At 43.9% G+C, this 18,363-nt stretch overlaps 1 protein-coding gene across 7 annotated transcripts in view; it reads right to left on the minus strand.

Annotated features, from left to right (window-relative positions):
* The window catches only part of PDE8B (phosphodiesterase 8B), a 214,354-nt gene that overhangs the window by 77,338 nt on the left and 118,653 nt on the right, over positions 1 to 18,363 (minus strand). For all 7 annotated transcript variants that reach the window (XM_046666114.1, XM_046666113.1, XM_046666115.1 and 4 more), the window contains exons 3-5: positions 9,234 to 9,424; positions 5,477 to 5,536; positions 3,121 to 3,178 (exon numbers count right to left, since the gene is read on the minus strand). In XM_046666114.1, coding sequence (XP_046522070.1) covers positions 3,121 to 3,178; positions 5,477 to 5,536; positions 9,234 to 9,424 — 309 coding nt within the window. The remainder of the gene's footprint in view (positions 1 to 3,120; positions 3,179 to 5,476; positions 5,537 to 9,233; positions 9,425 to 18,363) is intronic.

An 18,363-nucleotide genomic window follows, 5' to 3' on the forward strand; every position in this document is an offset into this window, starting at 1 on the left:
GTACAGTAGGACAGTACCTCCAGGAGTGAAGTACAGTAGGACACTACTCTCATCCATGAAGAACAGTAGGATACTGCTTCCAGGAGTGAAGTATAGTAGAACACTACTCCCATCCGTGAAGCACAGTAGGACACTACTTCCATCAGTGAAGTACACTAGTACACTACTTCTAGTAGTGAAGAACAGCTTTCTGTAGGTGCTGGCGCACTTTTTTTGCACATAATTGGCACTTAATAAGTATTCTATAGACTAAAAGTAATAGAATATTCCACTACTTTATCTTTTGGGGATTTTCTGGACTGTAGTTACCCCACACCTCTGAAATAATTTGATGAATCAAGGGCCATGGTCTTCAAACTTCAATACACTGAGAATCCCCTGGGCATTCAGTTCAAAGTGCAGATTTCTGGCCCTGCTCCAGATATTTTGGTAGGTTTCTTTAGCACAGCACTTCCCAGGGCATTCGCTATGCTCACGTGCAACACTGCTATTGTACACTGTGGATTTCAGGGGTGAAGGAGGAGGAACAGAGTCTTTACTGATTTCTCAAACTTACTTGACCACAAAAGCCTTTTTTCATGGAACACCTATTACAATCTCTTGGAGCACTAGTGTTCCATGGAGCAGTTTGGGAAAGACTACTTAGGTGGACCCAACGTGGAGTCTGAAGTAAAACATCAAGCATCTGCATCTCGATTTTGTTCTGAGTATGGGCGTTGGCGAGCTATTTAGTAATCTTGAGCCCTTTTCCTCCTCTGCAAAAATGGAGAAAATGTCCAGTCTCTCATGTGTGGATGAGGGTTGAGTAAATCACCCAGAATGGAGCCGGACAAATAACACATCTTAGCTCTCCACTTCCTCCTCCATAGGAAGCCTCTCAGAGAGGAGCCGCATCCAATGTCAGATCCCAGGCACGCCTAGCACATTGCGCTGCACGTAGGAAGTGCTCCGTGAATACTTGCAAATCAAATAAGCATCATTTCAAATAGAAAAAGGTGCACACAAAGGCTGACATGAAAACAGCTGCAATCGCCCTTTGCTATGATGCTGGTTCTCAAAAGGCTCAGAGGGAATTGAGCATCATGCAGTCGGCCACTCACGCACAGCTCCAGAGGCTCCAAGGGGAGTTGTTGTGGAATATTTGATGGCACAATTTGTTCCTGGATCGCCACTCAGGGGCCCATAGACTGAAGCACTGGCCAATTAGCTAGCAACACAGGGCTGAGTTTCAGCAGATGATTTAATACAATCAAAACAACTCAGAGACGGGGAACAACCTCACGGAAGGCAAGAATAGCTGGCAGATTTGGAAGGGTGTTTGGGTAGAGAGTTGCCAAAGAGAAGATTTTGCCCAAAAAAGGAGCCCAGCCACCTGGAGAGCAGCCTCAGCTCATCTTGTGCCACAGTAACCCAGGAGGGAATGTCTTTGTAGGTGCAGCGTGCTTCCCTCAGAAAGAGCCGGAACTAGCTGGGGGCACCCTGACCCAGCTGGCAAAGGCCTGGATCAGACCCAGCACTGAAGCACACCAGGTGGTCCCTGTCATGTACTGTTTCTCATGCTCCCACCGAGGGTTTTGCTCACTGCAGCTGACTGCAAAAGCAGCACCATGTCCAGAGAGAGGGAAATGAACCCTCTAGAGTAGCATGGACAGGTTACTAAGGACGTAAAAAGAAAACAATGGAACTTGCCCTCCTAAGTTTACTTAATACCATTTGCACCCAAAGAAGCCCACTTGTTTCTCCCAAGCTTCTCTGTGGGACAAGACACTATTGCTCCAAGCGACAATCTCTACCCCAGTCAGAGGCAGGATCACTGAACTAAAAGCTGATCCCAAAGGACGCTCAACAGCACCTACGTGGCTTCTCATCGACAACCTCCAGTGTGTCACTGCTGTTCCCCAGGAATGAGTCCTCAGGTAACAAGGAGAACTTCCCACTCCGAGAGGCCCTACCACAGAGGTGAAGGACAAAACAGGCTGGGGTGCAGTGGGTGGTCAACATGAGACACAAGATCTATGAAGCCTGCGAAGAATGGTAGGCTATTTCTCAGAAAATCAGTAAACAAAGAAAGGAAGTCTCAGCCATATGGCTTCTTTGACAATTTTTCCTTTTGCAGGTCCCCATCCCCAAACTCAGAAGCATTGTCTCCTGCATTCTCATAAGATACAGCAGAGAAGAACAACGTTCAGAACCAAATGCCAGCCTTTGAGAGATGCGATGACAGACAAGAGGAAAGGGCTCAGGGAGCTAGGGATATTGCTAACTAGAAACATTCACTGCCTTTACACATACGAACCACTCTGCTACTGTGAATATTTCATACAGCACTGCCACTTCCACGCTGGAGCAGACCAAAGCACAGGACAACGGCTTCACACAGGCCAATTCTGCTTCTCTGTGCTCTACAACGCACCCAAAAGAATTTTCATAATTCACAAGGCACGGGCAGTATCCTAGTTTGAAGCAAAACGATGCATCACACCATCTATTCGACATTCAGATTATTCCTGTCAAAAGACCTTGAGATACCAGCTAAGCCTAGTTCTTCAGTTTGTCGGTAAGTCTCCTTGGAGTAGTCAGTCTTAATCTTCAAGTTGAACATCAGTGTTATTCACATAGTTGTCACTCGAAGAACTTTTCTTGGCTGACATATATGGTTTAAACCAGGAGTCACAGGATGGTGTGGCCGTCACAAGCCTGTTCCAGGGTACAAGCTCCTGCTAGGCCCTGTGAATACTGAATCCTGTGCCGTGCAGATTTGGTGAACTTACCTACATATAATCTCTCTCTCTCTCACACACACACACACCGAATCTAACTGACTGGACTGAGTTAAGCAAGATTCCTTTGGAACTACAGAATCTTGACCTGATATAATAAGATGTGTCTTTATGTCATTACCTATGTGTAGCTAAGATACATGAAGTTATGAGAGAAAAAGGAAACAAGCTTGACCAGCAATTACTCATTACTACCCCCTGAGAACAGTTACTCCCGCGCCCTCACAGTCCCGGGGTTCACTTCCCTGAACAGTGCCCCGTGGGTGTCTGGCATTGCTGGTTCAGGTGAGTCAAGGGGTAGGTGCCCGCCCGAGAGAGGGGCCATTTATCCGGTGCGTACCCTGTTGAAGCCTGCACGCAGAAGAGGGAGGACTGAGGTCTCTTCATGGTCGCCCGATCTGCAGCAAAGCAGAAAATGTGGTCACTCAGCAGATACAAACCAGGATTCCTCACACTGGAACACGGAGAAAGAGCAATGAGGCAAGCGCAGTGTTGGCTCTGAGAGTGGCTCCCTGACCAGCAGGTGCCCACAGGTACGCCTGCCTTCAAGGACCAGACTCCCACATCTGCCTTCCAGATGCAAGAAGGACAACAACAGTAGAGAAAACTCCAGCAGTGTGCCTGAAAGCCTCACCCCACGGACATATGAGTGGCCCTCTCCAACTCTGTGCTGCCTTGGGCATTGGAGCAAATGTAATAGACAGTCCCATAAAGGGACCAGGTGGGTGCAATGCTCTTCCCAGAGACCACTACCCTCTTTGCTGTCCCCAAACCTTCTGGAAGCATGTCTCCCACCCTGAGACGTAGCTGGATCCGAATCCCCATGTGGGAAAGACAACTGGCATAGCATCCCATGGCCAAATGGGAAAGAAGTGTCATCAGGGAGGCAAAGTCAGAGGGGAGGAAGAGAAAAAAACTGATGATTGCCACTCATTTCACAGGCAAGTTTCCTATCCTGAGCCTCCAGGTGAGTCTAGAACTTTAGCTCGAGTGGGAGGTCTGCTCATCATGAAGACAGGCTATAGCTGCACTGCCAGTGTTAGAGGGAGAATGGTGTCCCTGACACAGCCAGCAAGCAGGATGGATGCAGACCTTGGAAAACAGAGAAGAAAACTGGGAATAAAGGGGATGGGTGGAGGAGCAGGTAGAGAATAGGAAGAGAAAGCCCAGGGCTTACGTGTGGCATTACCTGTAGCTGATCCCTACCCTATGGGGACCAGCTGTCTTGCCCACTCCCCTTTTCTCCTCAGACACTCAAGATTCTACCTTCTCTGAAGGATAAATCAGGAGGGGCACAGAAGGTTCCATAGGTGTTAATAATGTCCTATTTCATAAGCCAGGTGGCACAAACTCAGTATTCATTTTACTATTACTCTCTCTATATATGAAATATTTTATTGAAAAAAAGGTGAAAAATAACAAATAAGCCATAGCAAACCACTACTTGTCAAGGACTAGTAAACATAGTTTGCTGTAAACTAGTTTTGTTATTTGAGTAGGAAAAAAAGAGTGTTTTGTTTTTGAGTCCATGGAATAAGCCAGGCTTGGGGGAAATACTGTGTGGCCTGGTACACTTCTGGTGTCTATGTCCAAGACTCTAAGAGCCTGTGAAGATCTCATGGTCCCCAGAAGATAAAGTATAAGAGAGCTGAAGAACACTGATTGCCCATCTTGGTCCCCCTGACTCATTCCCCTCGAGATCCCATCTCCCACCAGGATGGCCACGGTGGTATCAAAGTGAAGGGACACAGCTCCCAACAAGACACTCAAGTAGTAACAGGTAAGGAGGAGTCCTTGGTTAGGGCAAGACTTGAAGCCAGCATTTCCCACTGTACCAGTATGACTTTGCAATGCAGTAGTTCAAATCTCCCCTGGGCCAGGCTTGCCTGGAGGAGACCCAAACTGTCTGAGTGGCTAGTTTGTCAGCTCCTTCATTGCAGAATCTGTGCCAGTCACCACAATGGGACAAAGTCTAGTAGGTCTTAGGCCCCAGTTAAGGTCTTATTCTCTCCAAAGCCAATGACAGCCATTAAGTGCCTACCACACATTTTGATACTTGCAAAGATTCCAACCACTGTAGCTTATACAAACAACTTTTTTCCTTCCAGGTGTTTCATCCTAAGTGCTGGTCATTTCAGACAATAAACCTGGCATAGGAGTTTCTCATCCCACAGCCTTGTACCTATAGCTCAAGCTCTCTGTTTTGCCTTCCAACACGGGAACACATCCTACTGTCCCACTTGTAGCCTCGTAACAGTCCCAACATAAAGGGCACAATCCTTTTCTTATAGTAGATTTAGTGTCTTTGTTTTCATGCTACAATTTGTTTCTTCTTAAATGAAAAAAAGAAAAACAAGCATTCTCCCATCTCTGTTCTTCAAAGAAAAAAGGTAAGCCAGAACAATGCTCCCTCCAGACCTCCTCCTCAGATTTTCTATTAATTTCTAGCATATCATGAGTAACCATTTTTTCTGATGTGAGTACATGCTAACAGCAATTAGATATGATAGAGAGAAAAACCTAAGTATTTCCAGAAACTTGCAAAACAAAGAAAGCCCCCAAAGCAAGATCTACGGTTGGTGTTGTAGGCGCAATGACATGCCCACGGCTTTGCAAGCTCAAAGACTGGATTACAGCAGACAAACATTTCAGAATGAACAGTTCTGCTTCCAGCTGGGGATGGGAGGTCAGCTTACGCTTGTGAAACCACCGCAAGGATCACCGTGTGCTCGGAGGGGTTGGTGGCCCGGATCGACCTGCAATGAGAAGGCTCCAAGTCAAACCAGGTGATCTGGGCATTGTTACCTTAAACGAACATGAAACTTCTTCCCATTGAAAAGGGCACAAAATCAAATCCTCCTCTAAAGAAAAAGTCTGAAAACACATGGAAGACAACAAAGAGAGATGTCCTTGTGGATTAGGACAATCTCTTCATTTTACTTAAAAAAAAAAAAAAAGAAAATTAACTCCCAGGCAGTTATCCAACAGGTCAGACCTGCCAATTTTCCACTTCAAAAACTGGCAAATTCCACATAAATTCCATGTTTTCTTATTGAAATTCTACTCTGCAAAAAAAAACTGGCAGTCCTACAATTCTCTAGTTATCAGTTTGTACTTGGGGAGCTAATTGGGTTGGACTTTTTCTTTTAACGTAGTAGACAGTTCAGAAAGTTGACCTGATAATAAAAATTAAAGCACTCGCTGGCAGCTGGATATAGGAATGCAGGTTAAAGCCTATTAAAAATGGTGCAAGGAGCCATCCACAATCTTCCCATTGTACTGTTGTTTGTGCTCAAATATACTTTCAACAACTGGGTCACTGACAAGGCTGAGAAATGTTGCAATATAGCAACTGTCAGTGTAATGATATTTGCTGTACTTATGATCATCTGTATATAGTTAGTTTATTCCCTAGGAATTTAACAGGATTAAAATATATAAGGATGGAGAATCTTTTCTTTTTTCTTCTTCTCCCCAAAGCCCCAGTACTTAGTTGTATATTCTAGCTGTAAGGACCTCCTAGTTTTGCTATGTGGGATACTGCCCCAGCATGGCTTGATGAGAGGTGCCAGGTCCACGTCCAGGATCCGAACCAGCAAAACCCTGGGCCACTGAAGTGGAACGCAGGAACTTAGCCACTCGGCCACGGGGCCGGCTCCAGGATGCAGAATCTTGAGGTCTGTGAGTCTTCCTAGAAAATGTGCTATGTATGCAGCTCAGATTCTGCCTTCTCCTGGTCGGGGGTGGTGAACTGGATGAACTTTTAATAAAGGGCCTCATACTTGAATGAGCACAAGTGAGCATGCTCGTTTTGACCCATCTCCTTGGTCTGGGCTCTGCTTTTGTGAGATGCCTGGGAAGGGGACCATCATCTCTGAGAACAGAAGGGTCAAGGCTGCTCCTGAGTGATTTGTGAAAACAACACGTGTTTGTTTATCTTTCTAGCTATTGGCATTTCTCCTCCTCTCCATTTTAACGTGTCTGCTCTCCTCCAGGGACAGCCAGCTCATACTGCTTCATCCTCTTCAACTCCAACATTTCCTGACCTTTCTCAGAAAATATACCCTTCCTCCTTTCCTATTCCTTGAGACTTCACTCTATGTGGGCGGAAGGCTCAAGAAAATGACCAGCTGCTATCTTCCTGGGAAGTGAAGGTTCCCCTTGTGGACAAACGGTATTTGAATGAGCTCCTCTGGAGAGAATGCCTTAACTCACTCACTTTGGGCAGGAAGGATGAGTCAATACCCCTCCAATGCCAGCATGGACTACTTCCCATTCAGGTGCCCTGCAGAACAGGCCCTGCAAAGGTGAAGCTATACTTATTTTCTACTAAGGAGCCTACTGAATTCTCAGCAGAAATACGAGTTAGTACCTGATGAAAAGAATGCACAGTTTCAGAGGCATGCTCTAATCTCTAAGGAGACACTAAGCACTTTTCACATTCACCCCATGGGGTGTCACGGGTACACTGCTGGGCTACATTCCAAGGGGCGGGCTCATTCACTGTTAGGAACATCACTGGGCTGGAGCACACGCTCACATGGCTTCTTTTGGGCTGGGCTTCCATCTTTTGGGTTGCTTCCCCCTGCTTACCTCTTTGCTCTCATCCCTCTAAAGGAACTGGTGTGGTTAGAGGGACCTGGACCTCTTCCTGGTTGAGTGGACTAAAGGGGATCCAGGCGTAGGTGGGGCAGGGGTCCAGGGAAGCATGTTAAGCTAAGGTCCAGTCTAGCTCAAAACCAGGGATCTTGTGCAAAACCAGGGAAGAACGCACATCTGCCAGTGTGTCCCCCACTCATCTTCAGGAACATGTGCTAGCTGCCAAGCACTCAGGAACCTGGCCGGCTTCGGCATGACCAGGAACAGTCAGTAAACGCTCCACCAGATATTCAACCCGGCTTCTCAATAGCACAGATCCCGCCACTGTTTTTCTGTGCAGCTGAGACTAAAGTACATTTATGAGGAGACAAAACTACATTTCTTTATATTCAAGGAAGACTATAAAGTTTACCTGCCAAATTGGGCCTTTGCCTGAATCAAAAGAATTCTTCCTATTAATTCTTTTTTTTACACCAGAAGCTCATCTTAAATTAGTCTATGTACGCACAAAGGACTATAGTATTTCAACCACAAAATCATTTAGGAAAGTCGAAACCAAGAAAAAGTAGACATTCTTAATTGAAAAGGATCCAATTCTACCCTGAAGATCATTTAAAAAGAAAATATACTTCTTAATAGTAAAAATATCATCCAAATATTTTGATACACTTATTAATATATATAACTAAATAGGTAAATTTGAGACCAGTAAGACATTTTAAAATAGGTTTCTTGGGGCTGGCCCGCTGGCATAGTGGTTGAGTTTGTGCACTTTGCTTTGGCAGCCCGAGGTTCGCAGGTTTGCATCCCAGGAACGGACCTGCACACTGTTCATCAAGCCATGCTGTGGCAGCGTCCCACATACAGAGTGGAGGAGGATTGGTATGGATGTTAGCTCAGGGCTAATCTTCCTCAAGCAAAAAGAGGAGGACTGGCAACAGATGTTAGCTCAGAGCCAATCTTCCCCACCAAAAAAAAAAAAAAAAAAAAGGTTCCTTAAGAAAAAATTCTTCTTTGGGAAACTGAAAATGGCCAAAATGGCCAAAGAATACCAATGAAATACCTATGACAAGAAACTTCTCTTAATCCACTAATTTCTTGTCAGGGTACCAAAGTTTCTAAGAAGCGATTTCTCTACCTTTCATTTCACTTACTAATATTCCAGAAAATTCAGCTCCATATGTAATTTGAGTCTGTCCTGGTCTAGCATTTAATTAGTGCCCTCTTCCCGTCTAGCTTCAAAGCCTTCCACTTCTGCTAAATGGATCAGCTCATCCAGAGCTAACTGATGACTGCATTTATTTATGAACAGGCTGCACTGCCTCCCCAGAGCACAAGCATTTCTGTAAACAAGCGGTCGGGGGGGGGGGGGGGGGCTGGATCCCAGAAGATTTTCTACTCTGCAAAGTGGCTGCCTTCACTCCCCGACTGCTTTGGATCCACCCATCTGTGTCAGGCAGGGAAAAATTTGTATTTCACACATTTCTGATGTTCATTTTGAGACAGAATAATTAGGTTTAAAATAGCTCGTTTAAATCCAAACCATATCTGTGCAACAAGAACTGTGTGAATTTTAATGTTTTTTGTGAAATATGAGCAATACTCAGGGGGAAGTTTTCAGTGAGCCCAGCTCACACCTCTAAATGCATCGGGACTCAAATGTGGGAAAATAGAAAAGGCAAGATAAAACGAGAGGAGGAGCTGGAGCTGCCATCACAGATGTCTGTCTGTGCTGCTCAGAAACATCGACACGGATCTTAAGGCATATCTGGGATGGAATGAAAGTCATCCATAAATGAAGTTCATTCTAAGCTACGTGGACATTTATTACGTATGTTACATTAAGGAAGGTACCTGCACACCGCTTCTGCATCAAAGTTTCGAGTTTGTCTATGATCGATGACAATAATCTCATGATGTTTATCCAGAAAACACTCAAGGGCTGACTCCGGGGTCCGAGCGATGTTGCACCGATAACCAGCTCTGTCACAGGCCCACCAGAAGCCGTCACTCTGACTATCCTCCTTCGCAAAGATCAGCAAAACCTGGAACACACAGAAAAGAGCATCTTGAGACATCATCCTCAGAGACCGTATTAAAAACAGGCCTATGGTATATCGGTGACAAATGCAGCCTCCACAGGGAAGCTACCTGGGCTCAAACCCCAGCTCCTCCAGCTGGTTCCAGTGGGTCTTTGAACAAGGCCGATGGTTTCTCTGCTGGCAGATGTGACAAGAGCAGTGCCCCATAAGCCAGCTGTGAGACTTGACGGAGTGAGCACAGAATACATGCTCCATCACCCTGGTGGTGGCTGCCATTCATTTTTAGTTTCCTAGTTGGCTTTGTTTTTAAATGGATTAAGCAGTAACAATATTAACAGAATAATCAGCACAGGTTAGACTCCAGTCCACGTCCACACTCACTGGGTTCCAGGGCAGGTGGGGTCTGCCTCACAGGCCTTGGGAGGTGACTTCTCTGACCTGAGCACTAAAACCCCTATAAAGACACAGGAAGGGGGAGGAACTCAGAACAGTGTCAGAGACCAATTCTAACATCCAACCCTTGCTGGTCTGTGGAAAGAATGATCATGAAATGTGAAGTTGATGGAGCTAAACTGAGGAAAATTTGCTGGTTTTCCTCATTGAAAAGTGCAGCCCCACCCACAGGAAAGAGGGCAGCAGCACTCACGCCCTGTTCTCCTCATCAGCCCCGGGGCCCCGGGACTCAGATTCCCGGGCTGCCAGAAAGCCAGAGACGGCCTCACCACCTGAATTTACTTGTTCATGGTCTCGTCCCACCAGAACCAAGCAAGGGGAGCAAGACCCACCTGCTCCCTGCTGTACCCGTGCCTGGTACTGGCCCGACACGCAGTAGCTGCTCAGGAAATACTTGGTGAGTGAGAGCATAACTCATTGTAGGGCTTTCTAGAAAATGCTGGAGGGTTGTGCTGTTAATAGGAGTAAGACTACCTCGCAGCAATAGGTCCAAGGAGAAAATATCTCATCTCCAGATACTGATAAGGCATTTAACATTCTTCAGCATCCACTTCTGGTTGAAACAATCAGGAACAGAAGGGTAGTTTCTCAACACAAAGAGCCTCTAAGCCCATAGCCAGAATCGTTCTTCATGATGAGACAGTAAATGTGCTTCCTTTAAAATCAGGAACAAGACAAAGTGTCTAACACTGACCCTTACATTTTAAAGAGGTTTTATTAATTGAAAATTGGAAACGTAAAGAAAAGTAGAAACAATAGCATAGTGAACCTCATGAACCCATCCCCCGGCTTCAGCAATAACCAGCTCCTGGCCAGTCTGGTTTCATCTCCATCCCTACCCACCTTCCTGACTCTTGAATTAGTCTGTGGCAAATCCCAGACATCATATCATTTCAACCATACACATCTGTTAAAGATAAGGACTCTTTTCTAAAAAAACAAAACCATGATACCATTTTATACCTAAATCTCCCCAATAATTCCTTTACATCGTTAAATATCTGAATGCATTGTATCATGTTTTACACTATTTGAATCATTTCCTGTTTTCTCAAATGTCATGTTTCCAGAAGACAAATAATATATTTTTCAAAGAGAAATAATGTATTTTTCAGCATGATTTTGACATTTTCTCCTTAGCATGTGGCTTGTAAACCCATACGCTAATAACGCATGAGGCAGCCACACTTAATTAAGGGCTCCCTCTGGGCAAGGGTCTGCCACTCAGTACAGGGTGTTGCTCAAAATCGTCAGCCACAGAATTACTTCTAGGAAGAAAGGGGAGGTGGCTCTTCCACAAAAAGTGAAGGGCATGGCCTTGTGGAGTTTGCTGGTGAAAAGAAAGCCTTCAAAAGAACTATTAACAAGGGAGCTACAAAGAAAAAATCAGGCAGAATAAATGGGTTTGTGCAAAAAGCTAACAGCCCTTTACTTGGTGCAGCTGTGGCATTAACATGAGAAACTCAATATACAGGGGCTAAAGTCAGAAGAGGCGACGGAACTTCTGGTCTCTCATCCGTCTGGCTGAATTATGGACTGTCCATCAAGAATCTCACTTCACATTTCCTTGATCCCGTTATGCCTAAATATTTGACTACAACAATCAGAACACAACTACATTCTCATGTCAGACATTGCTACAGATATTAATCTCACACGCCCGATGTGTCCCTAAAAGACTGCCTTTTGGTGTTCCGCTTTTGGAAAAATAATAAATGTCATTATTCAACAAATATTTCCTAGGCCTCTATGTGCCAGACGCTGTTGGTAAGTGCTTAGAGTCCACTGATGAACAAAATAAAGGCCCCTTGCACTGTAGCGGTAAAAGGACAAACAAGAAACACTAGGCACAACAAATAGGCAAATGATACGGGATGCTAAAGTGACAAGTGCTATGCAAAACAGCAGGGCAGGGTAAGGGGGATCAGGAGTTGGTGCTGGCAGCAGCGCTAAGTAGGGCAGTTAGGGTGGGCCACGCTGAGAAATTGACACATGAGGAAAGAGTAAAGTAAGCCCAGTTGACATCTGAAGGAAGGGTACTCCAGGCAGAGAAACAGTTCCATTGGCCCTGCAGTGGGATGCATGCCTGACGTGTGCAGGGAACTTCAAGAAGCCAGTGTGACAGAGCGGAGGAAAGCGAGGGTGGGGGAAGAAGTCAGCTTCATAGCAGAGGACTGGATCATGGGAAGGCCTTGTAGGTCATCTTAAATATTTTAAAACCTGGATTTCACAGGGAAACTCACAAAACTGATTGAAAGTGGGGAGTTGTAGTAATCATGCCTTTTTTATTTTCTGACACTTTGACATCTGGGGCCTTGCTGACCCTGGAGAGACTGCTCCTCTGAGGGCTAGCTGATTCCTAGAGATAGCAAAGGACTTGCCTGGGAATGCACCTTTCATATGCAAACCATCTAGAGCCCATACGCCTACCACCTCTTTTGCTGGGCTCTCATACTCTGGACCACTATCCAAGTGCCCTGGTCACTTCAGGGCCAGGTACCAGACAACTAGGGACAATCTCTGAATCCCAGACCCCCCTGATAAGTTTCACACTAGGAAAACCTGCTTACCCTGCCTCTCTTATTCCTTCCCACTGGAATCACAATAAAGGCTCCTGTCTACGTTTTCCCTGTGCTCTCCCTGCCTCCCCCCCCAGCCCTGGTGCTTCCCTGTGTGGCCCTGCACGGCACGGTGTGCCCTGTATGGTATGCCATGACATGTCCTCTTGGGAACTGTGAGTAACACTGTCTCTTCAATGGCAATTGTCTCTTGATCTGTCTGCCTCACCACAACTGACTAAAATCTGCATTTTGAAATAGGAATATTTATACGATAAAAGCACTCACTAGAGAATTTCCTTGGGTACTGTTTAAAATTATTTCTATTTATAAAAAATTAATTCAGAAAGACTACTTTTCAATAATTCAACTCTTAAGCAAAGTAAAAAATCTATGGGAACAAAAAAATATACATTTATAGTAAACTACTGTAGTAATCACCTTTTTAGGGTGTCCACCTACCTCTGGAAAATTTTACCTTCTCTATGAAAGTGGTGGACCCTGTAACCCAGGTTGGATGCTCTGTCTCCCAGGCTGAAGCTGGGCTAAGGACATTCTGTTTCCAGGAATTTGGAATTTGAACAGAGAGAGACAGAGGCTGGGAACTGGGACCCGGGCTCATTAGTAGTAGAGATACTGAAGGAAGAACCTTGAACTCCTGCTCTGGAAGTACTCAGATGGCTTGCCGCCACCCTTTCTAAGCCATGACTTTTCTGCAAAACAATTGCACTATCTTTGTAACATATTTCTTATTCATTTATTTACTTTTTTGTATTAGGCAGCTGTTACCTGTAACCAAAGAACAAAAACAAAAAAAAAAAACTTAAGCAATACAGTCCTTCTTAACATTCGATTTATCAATATTTATAGTTTCTTTGTTAGACGTGGCTATTTGTAAATATTTATTGACCATTCACTGAGGCAAATCCCATAAAATGTGAAATATATTTTAAAAAGTCATTATTAAAGGCTAAAACTGAACTTGACTTGTAAAGAATAAAAGTAAACTGACCCTCTTACTTGCTCTAGATAATATGTGGAACATTCATTCAAAGACTATTTATTGATGACCTATCATGCAACATGTTGAGTTAAGAACTAGGAGTAAAAAGCTGACGGAGACGACCATAGTCCAGTCTCTGCCCCTAGAACCCACAAAGGAGAGAGTCGGGTAAGCAGAGAAGTACAAGAAATGCAATAATGCGTAGTGAGCACAGACAGAGCATGGACGTGGCATCCAGGACAAGAAGCTAGGCACAGGAGAATGGGCAGAAGGAAGCAGTTTTGTCATAACGATCTTACTGTCCTGTTGTAAACACAGCAAAAGAACAGAAGATAAACAGCTGACCTGAGGTGAAGTCTGGGGCAATGAGGAAATGGGTTCTTTCTGGAGCAGATTTTGGCCAACTTGGGTTCTCTCCAAGATCAGAACACAAATATAGGCAGTCCTCACTCTGCATGGTAGTACCAGACCATAAAAATGACCACGTAAAACAACCTTACAAAAGGATGGTAAAAATGACGGTTCCATGACCTTTAGAAATTTTTGTCAAAACAGTAAAAATTTTTGTTGTTTGTTACAAGTGTATAGGGAAATGAAAAAATGTAAGATATTTATTTATTACACTGCAATTTAAAACATCAGAAACACTGAGAATAAGAATGTTCTTTTTCAAAAAACCTGTAAGAGCAATTTACACAGTACTTGCCTTCTTCTAGTTGTATAAATTATGATCCAGAGTGGGCATATTTTCCATGTCTTGGCAAATTATTCTCTTAAGTTTGGATCAGCTGCCAACATTTTATTCTCTGTATGTTCAATGTCATGAAATATCCCCAGAGTTCCTTTAATTAACGTGAAGATTTTGCTGGCAGCACTTCCTGTGACATCTTCATCCTTTCCTTCACAGCCCCTTTTCTCATCTGTGTCATTGAACTTGATTCACTAACTCCCTCAGGCTGCTTATCTAGAATCTCACAGGTAGCGATGTCAACACTCCCACCATCAGCTATTTCTCCTCTAACTCCGTTTACATTCGGTATTTCACTTCCAGCATTATCATTTTCTATTTCCTTGCTGCACTTTCTTCTTTGTTGGCTAATTTCCTCTTTCAATCATCTATTTACGTGTAACGTCATGTGGCTGATCAAGGAGAGACAAGGTGGCAACACAACTACACACTTTGCTGCCTGTGCTTGAATTGAATAAAAAGCAGAGACTCTCAAAACGGTGACGTGACTGGCCACTGACCATGCCCCACATTTGTTATTTACACAACGATCTGTGGACTGAAGAATCAGCAGCAAAGTTTGGACTTTATCCAATTATTCACAGTTAAAACACTGATGTAACCGCAATCGGAAACGTGCCGTTGGGGGTGTGATGTCATTTAACTAAACCTTAAGATCTGTGCACACTGGAACTGCGCAAAGCAAGGGCGACCTGTACCTTTTCAAATGTAACTATGAAGACCTCAAACTGCCATGCAGGGCACCCCTCTACCTCCAGGGAGAACTCTACCTAAACTTTCTCGGAACCACCAAGTTTAATTTGTCTTTTAGACCAAGCTAGAATGACGAAGTAACGGCTGGCCCAGGGCAGGGCTGAGAGGATGAAGTGGACGGTCTGGCGTGAGGGGCTGCAGAGGGGCAGCACACAGACTGCAGGTGCCAGTGGCAATGACAGGAACAGGGGCCATGACTCTCAGGAGTTCTCAGAGCAGGAAGGGACTCTAGGAATGACCCATCAACTGATGAGCACAGCAACCTCCCAAAACACAGCAGCGGCAGAGCTGGGTCCTCATCTCCCGACTCCTCCCTCGGCCATCTTTCCACGGCTCCAGCTGCCTTCCTCTCGCTTTGCTGGAAATTCTTGTAACCATCCCTTTGACAAGTTTTATCAAGAAAGTGCTGAAAAATATTTTTCTGAGGACAGCCAAAAACTGTCTTTGATATCTGAGTGGGAATGAAACTATTTTCTCTGGTGAGGGCTAATTATGAAAAAGATGAAAACTAACTTTTCCTTAACTGGAAGACGACAATACGTGTTCATTATTATTTGCTCTTTCTAAAGAAGGGTGTGTCTACATATCTCCAAATGGATTGTCAATGTCTACCATTAAACATCTAGTTATCAGAATACGTGGTTTGGCTTTAAGCAAAAACCAGGTAACAAGAAGCTTCTAGAGTAGATCACACATGTAGATCATACAAGTTGTATCCACATAATACTAAACAATTAACCAGTTTGATCATGCTAAATATAGGCCAATTCAGTTGGAAAAAACTGGTTTGGGAGATTTCCCTAAATGTCTCCAGGAAAGTGATGCTAAAACATATCTTGTTGGGGATCTGTTGTTATTTAACTAAACTCTGAAATTTGTGCATATTGGAACGGTGCAAAATGAGGGCTTTGTCAAGCTGCTATAGTTTGGAGAGATGTGAAGGGCCAGGCATTGTACCGAAAGGACTCTAAATTACTACCTCATTCAGTAACCCTTTAACAACTGTTTGGAGGTGGGCATTATCCCCATTTTACAGACACGGAAACTGAGGCACGGAGTGGTTAAGAGGCTCGCCCACAGCCACAGCTAGCGAGATTTAAACTGAGATCAGCCTGACCCCAGAGCCTGTGCAATCACTATGTGAAATGACTTACTCTGTTTTTACCCTCTAAAATATTGGGCCAAAATTCTCAACAACTCTGTGTTCCACAAAAGTGGCTGAGCAAGGTAGAGAACACAATTCAGTGGGAGCAGTAAGAACAGAGAGGAGAGAGATGCTGACCACAGCAAGTTGCCGGGTCTGAATGTCTCCATGACTTGGTCGTTTCACTTATCATGTAAAGAATTCCTCCCCATGAGGCCACGTGATCTCCAATACATAAAGTCTCCAACATATAATGGCTCCACAAAAAAATCCATGTCCATACAACACGGAAGAGTAAATTTTACAGGAAGTGCTGCTTTGTTAGGAAAAAGGTTAGGCGCAGCTGCGAGGATCTGAGTCCAGTTGGAAAGCCCAGTGTGGGACAGGGGGTGGAGGGCTGCGGGGGAGCACTCTCAGCAGAAACACATCAATTCTACACTCAGGGAAGCAAATGTGCTCCAGGCATCGAGGAAGAAAAGGCCACTTGATTTTCAGATGGTTATCCTGCTGATATAAATCTACTGCCTCATAACATCTCCCCTACTTTTTATTTTCTTGGCAAGAGTGGAAAATATGACTTAACTGTGAGTCATGGCCACTCACCCAGGAGAGATGTCCTCTACGGCACCATGGCACACTCTCTCCAGCACGTCCACTCAGCGGACAATGCTCCTGCCACTCCTGCATTACATGTCCTGACATGGGAGCAAAGTCCCCCTGGTGAACTCAGAAGGCACCCTCAAAAGCAACCACATCCTGAGATATTCTTCTCAAGCAAGTTCCTTTCAAGCCCTAAGAGCTCTGGCTGATGTAGCTAATTAACATTTTCAGCACACCACTGAATAACAACAGATATTTTTCTCCAAGAAAAAATAAATACAAAAACTAAGGTACTAGGACAGTTGATTTTTCTAAGACAGTTGCAATGTCGGTAGCAGAGGCACAATAACGCTAGAGTAGATATCAATGCCCCTAAAGTCAGAAGGTTATAAACAATAAAGCCGCCGCACCAGACCTCTCTGGGTGGCCGGGGAGCACCGTGCAGTCCCTCCTCTGTCTGCAGCGCCTGGCGTGGAGGCTGGAACACACAGGAACCCACAGATCCTTACCGGACGAATCAAAGAGTCCAACTCTATGTTCGAATGAGACCCAGTAGTAAAGGTATTCTTAGTTCTAAGTTGAGCTTCTTATCTTTAAAAAAAAACCAGTCTCTTAATTATTCTGTTCCTCACTCAGAAGGACTCTTGACCACTTGCATCTGTTGTCATTTGGGTCAAACTCAAGTGGCAGGAACGAGGTGGGGTACACAGTAGCACTGGAAACATTCCACCTCTTGTGCTGGGCGGTAGGTTCACTGTGTTCATTTTACCATTATATTTCATAGCTTATGAGTACAAATTAGAACTTTTGTTATGTTTTAATATACCAAATTCAGTAAATCCAAAATTACAGACAATTGTTTTTCAGTGATGAGGGAGCGCAGCCGTTAAGAGATATTTAAATCCTGAAAATGACTATATCATGTTTGAGAGGACAGAAATACAGCATAGCAGACTTTGTTACAAAATTTCACTGCTAAGCAAGCATGTTGAAAATAACTTAAGGATAACCACTAAAAAAATAGAAGCATAACCTATAGCTTCTAAAACAAAGAAAATAAAAGGTAATTCTGAAAACTGTCAATTTGACAAAAAGCAGAAAGAAGAAAAAGTAATAAAACAGAAAATACAAAATAAGACTAATTGCATCAGTAATCACACTCAGTGTAATCAGATTGAAATTACATAACTATTAGAAGTCAGAGATTAACAGAATAGGTTTTAGAATAAGAAAGCTATGTGCTACTTACAAGGAGAATATTTAATATAAAGTTATAAAGAAAACTGAAAATGAAAAGACAGAAAAGGATATACCAGGAAAATGTTAACCAAAGAAAGCCGGGCTGGGAATATTACAAACAGATAAAACAGAATTTAAGGCAAAAGTTGAAAGATGGACACTACATAATAACAAAAAGGACCAAGACCATACAACAATCAAGAACTTAGATATACATTAACACCACAGACTCACAATATCAGCAAATATTAACAAATATTGATAATATTGACATATCTACTGCAATAGAAACTGATAGATCATACAGTCAAAATCTAAGATAAGAGATGGCTTGAAGAGCATCATTAATAAAGTTGAATTCCTTCATTTATATATAGAATCCTGTATTCAAGGAATAGAGATACATCTTTTTAAAGGCTTTTTGTGGAAAATTTCAAAGCTGGC

Source organism: Equus quagga, chromosome 7 (assembly GCF_021613505.1).
Source record: "Equus quagga isolate Etosha38 chromosome 7, UCLA_HA_Equagga_1.0, whole genome shotgun sequence".
Taxonomy (NCBI): domain Eukaryota; kingdom Metazoa; phylum Chordata; class Mammalia; order Perissodactyla; family Equidae; genus Equus; species Equus quagga.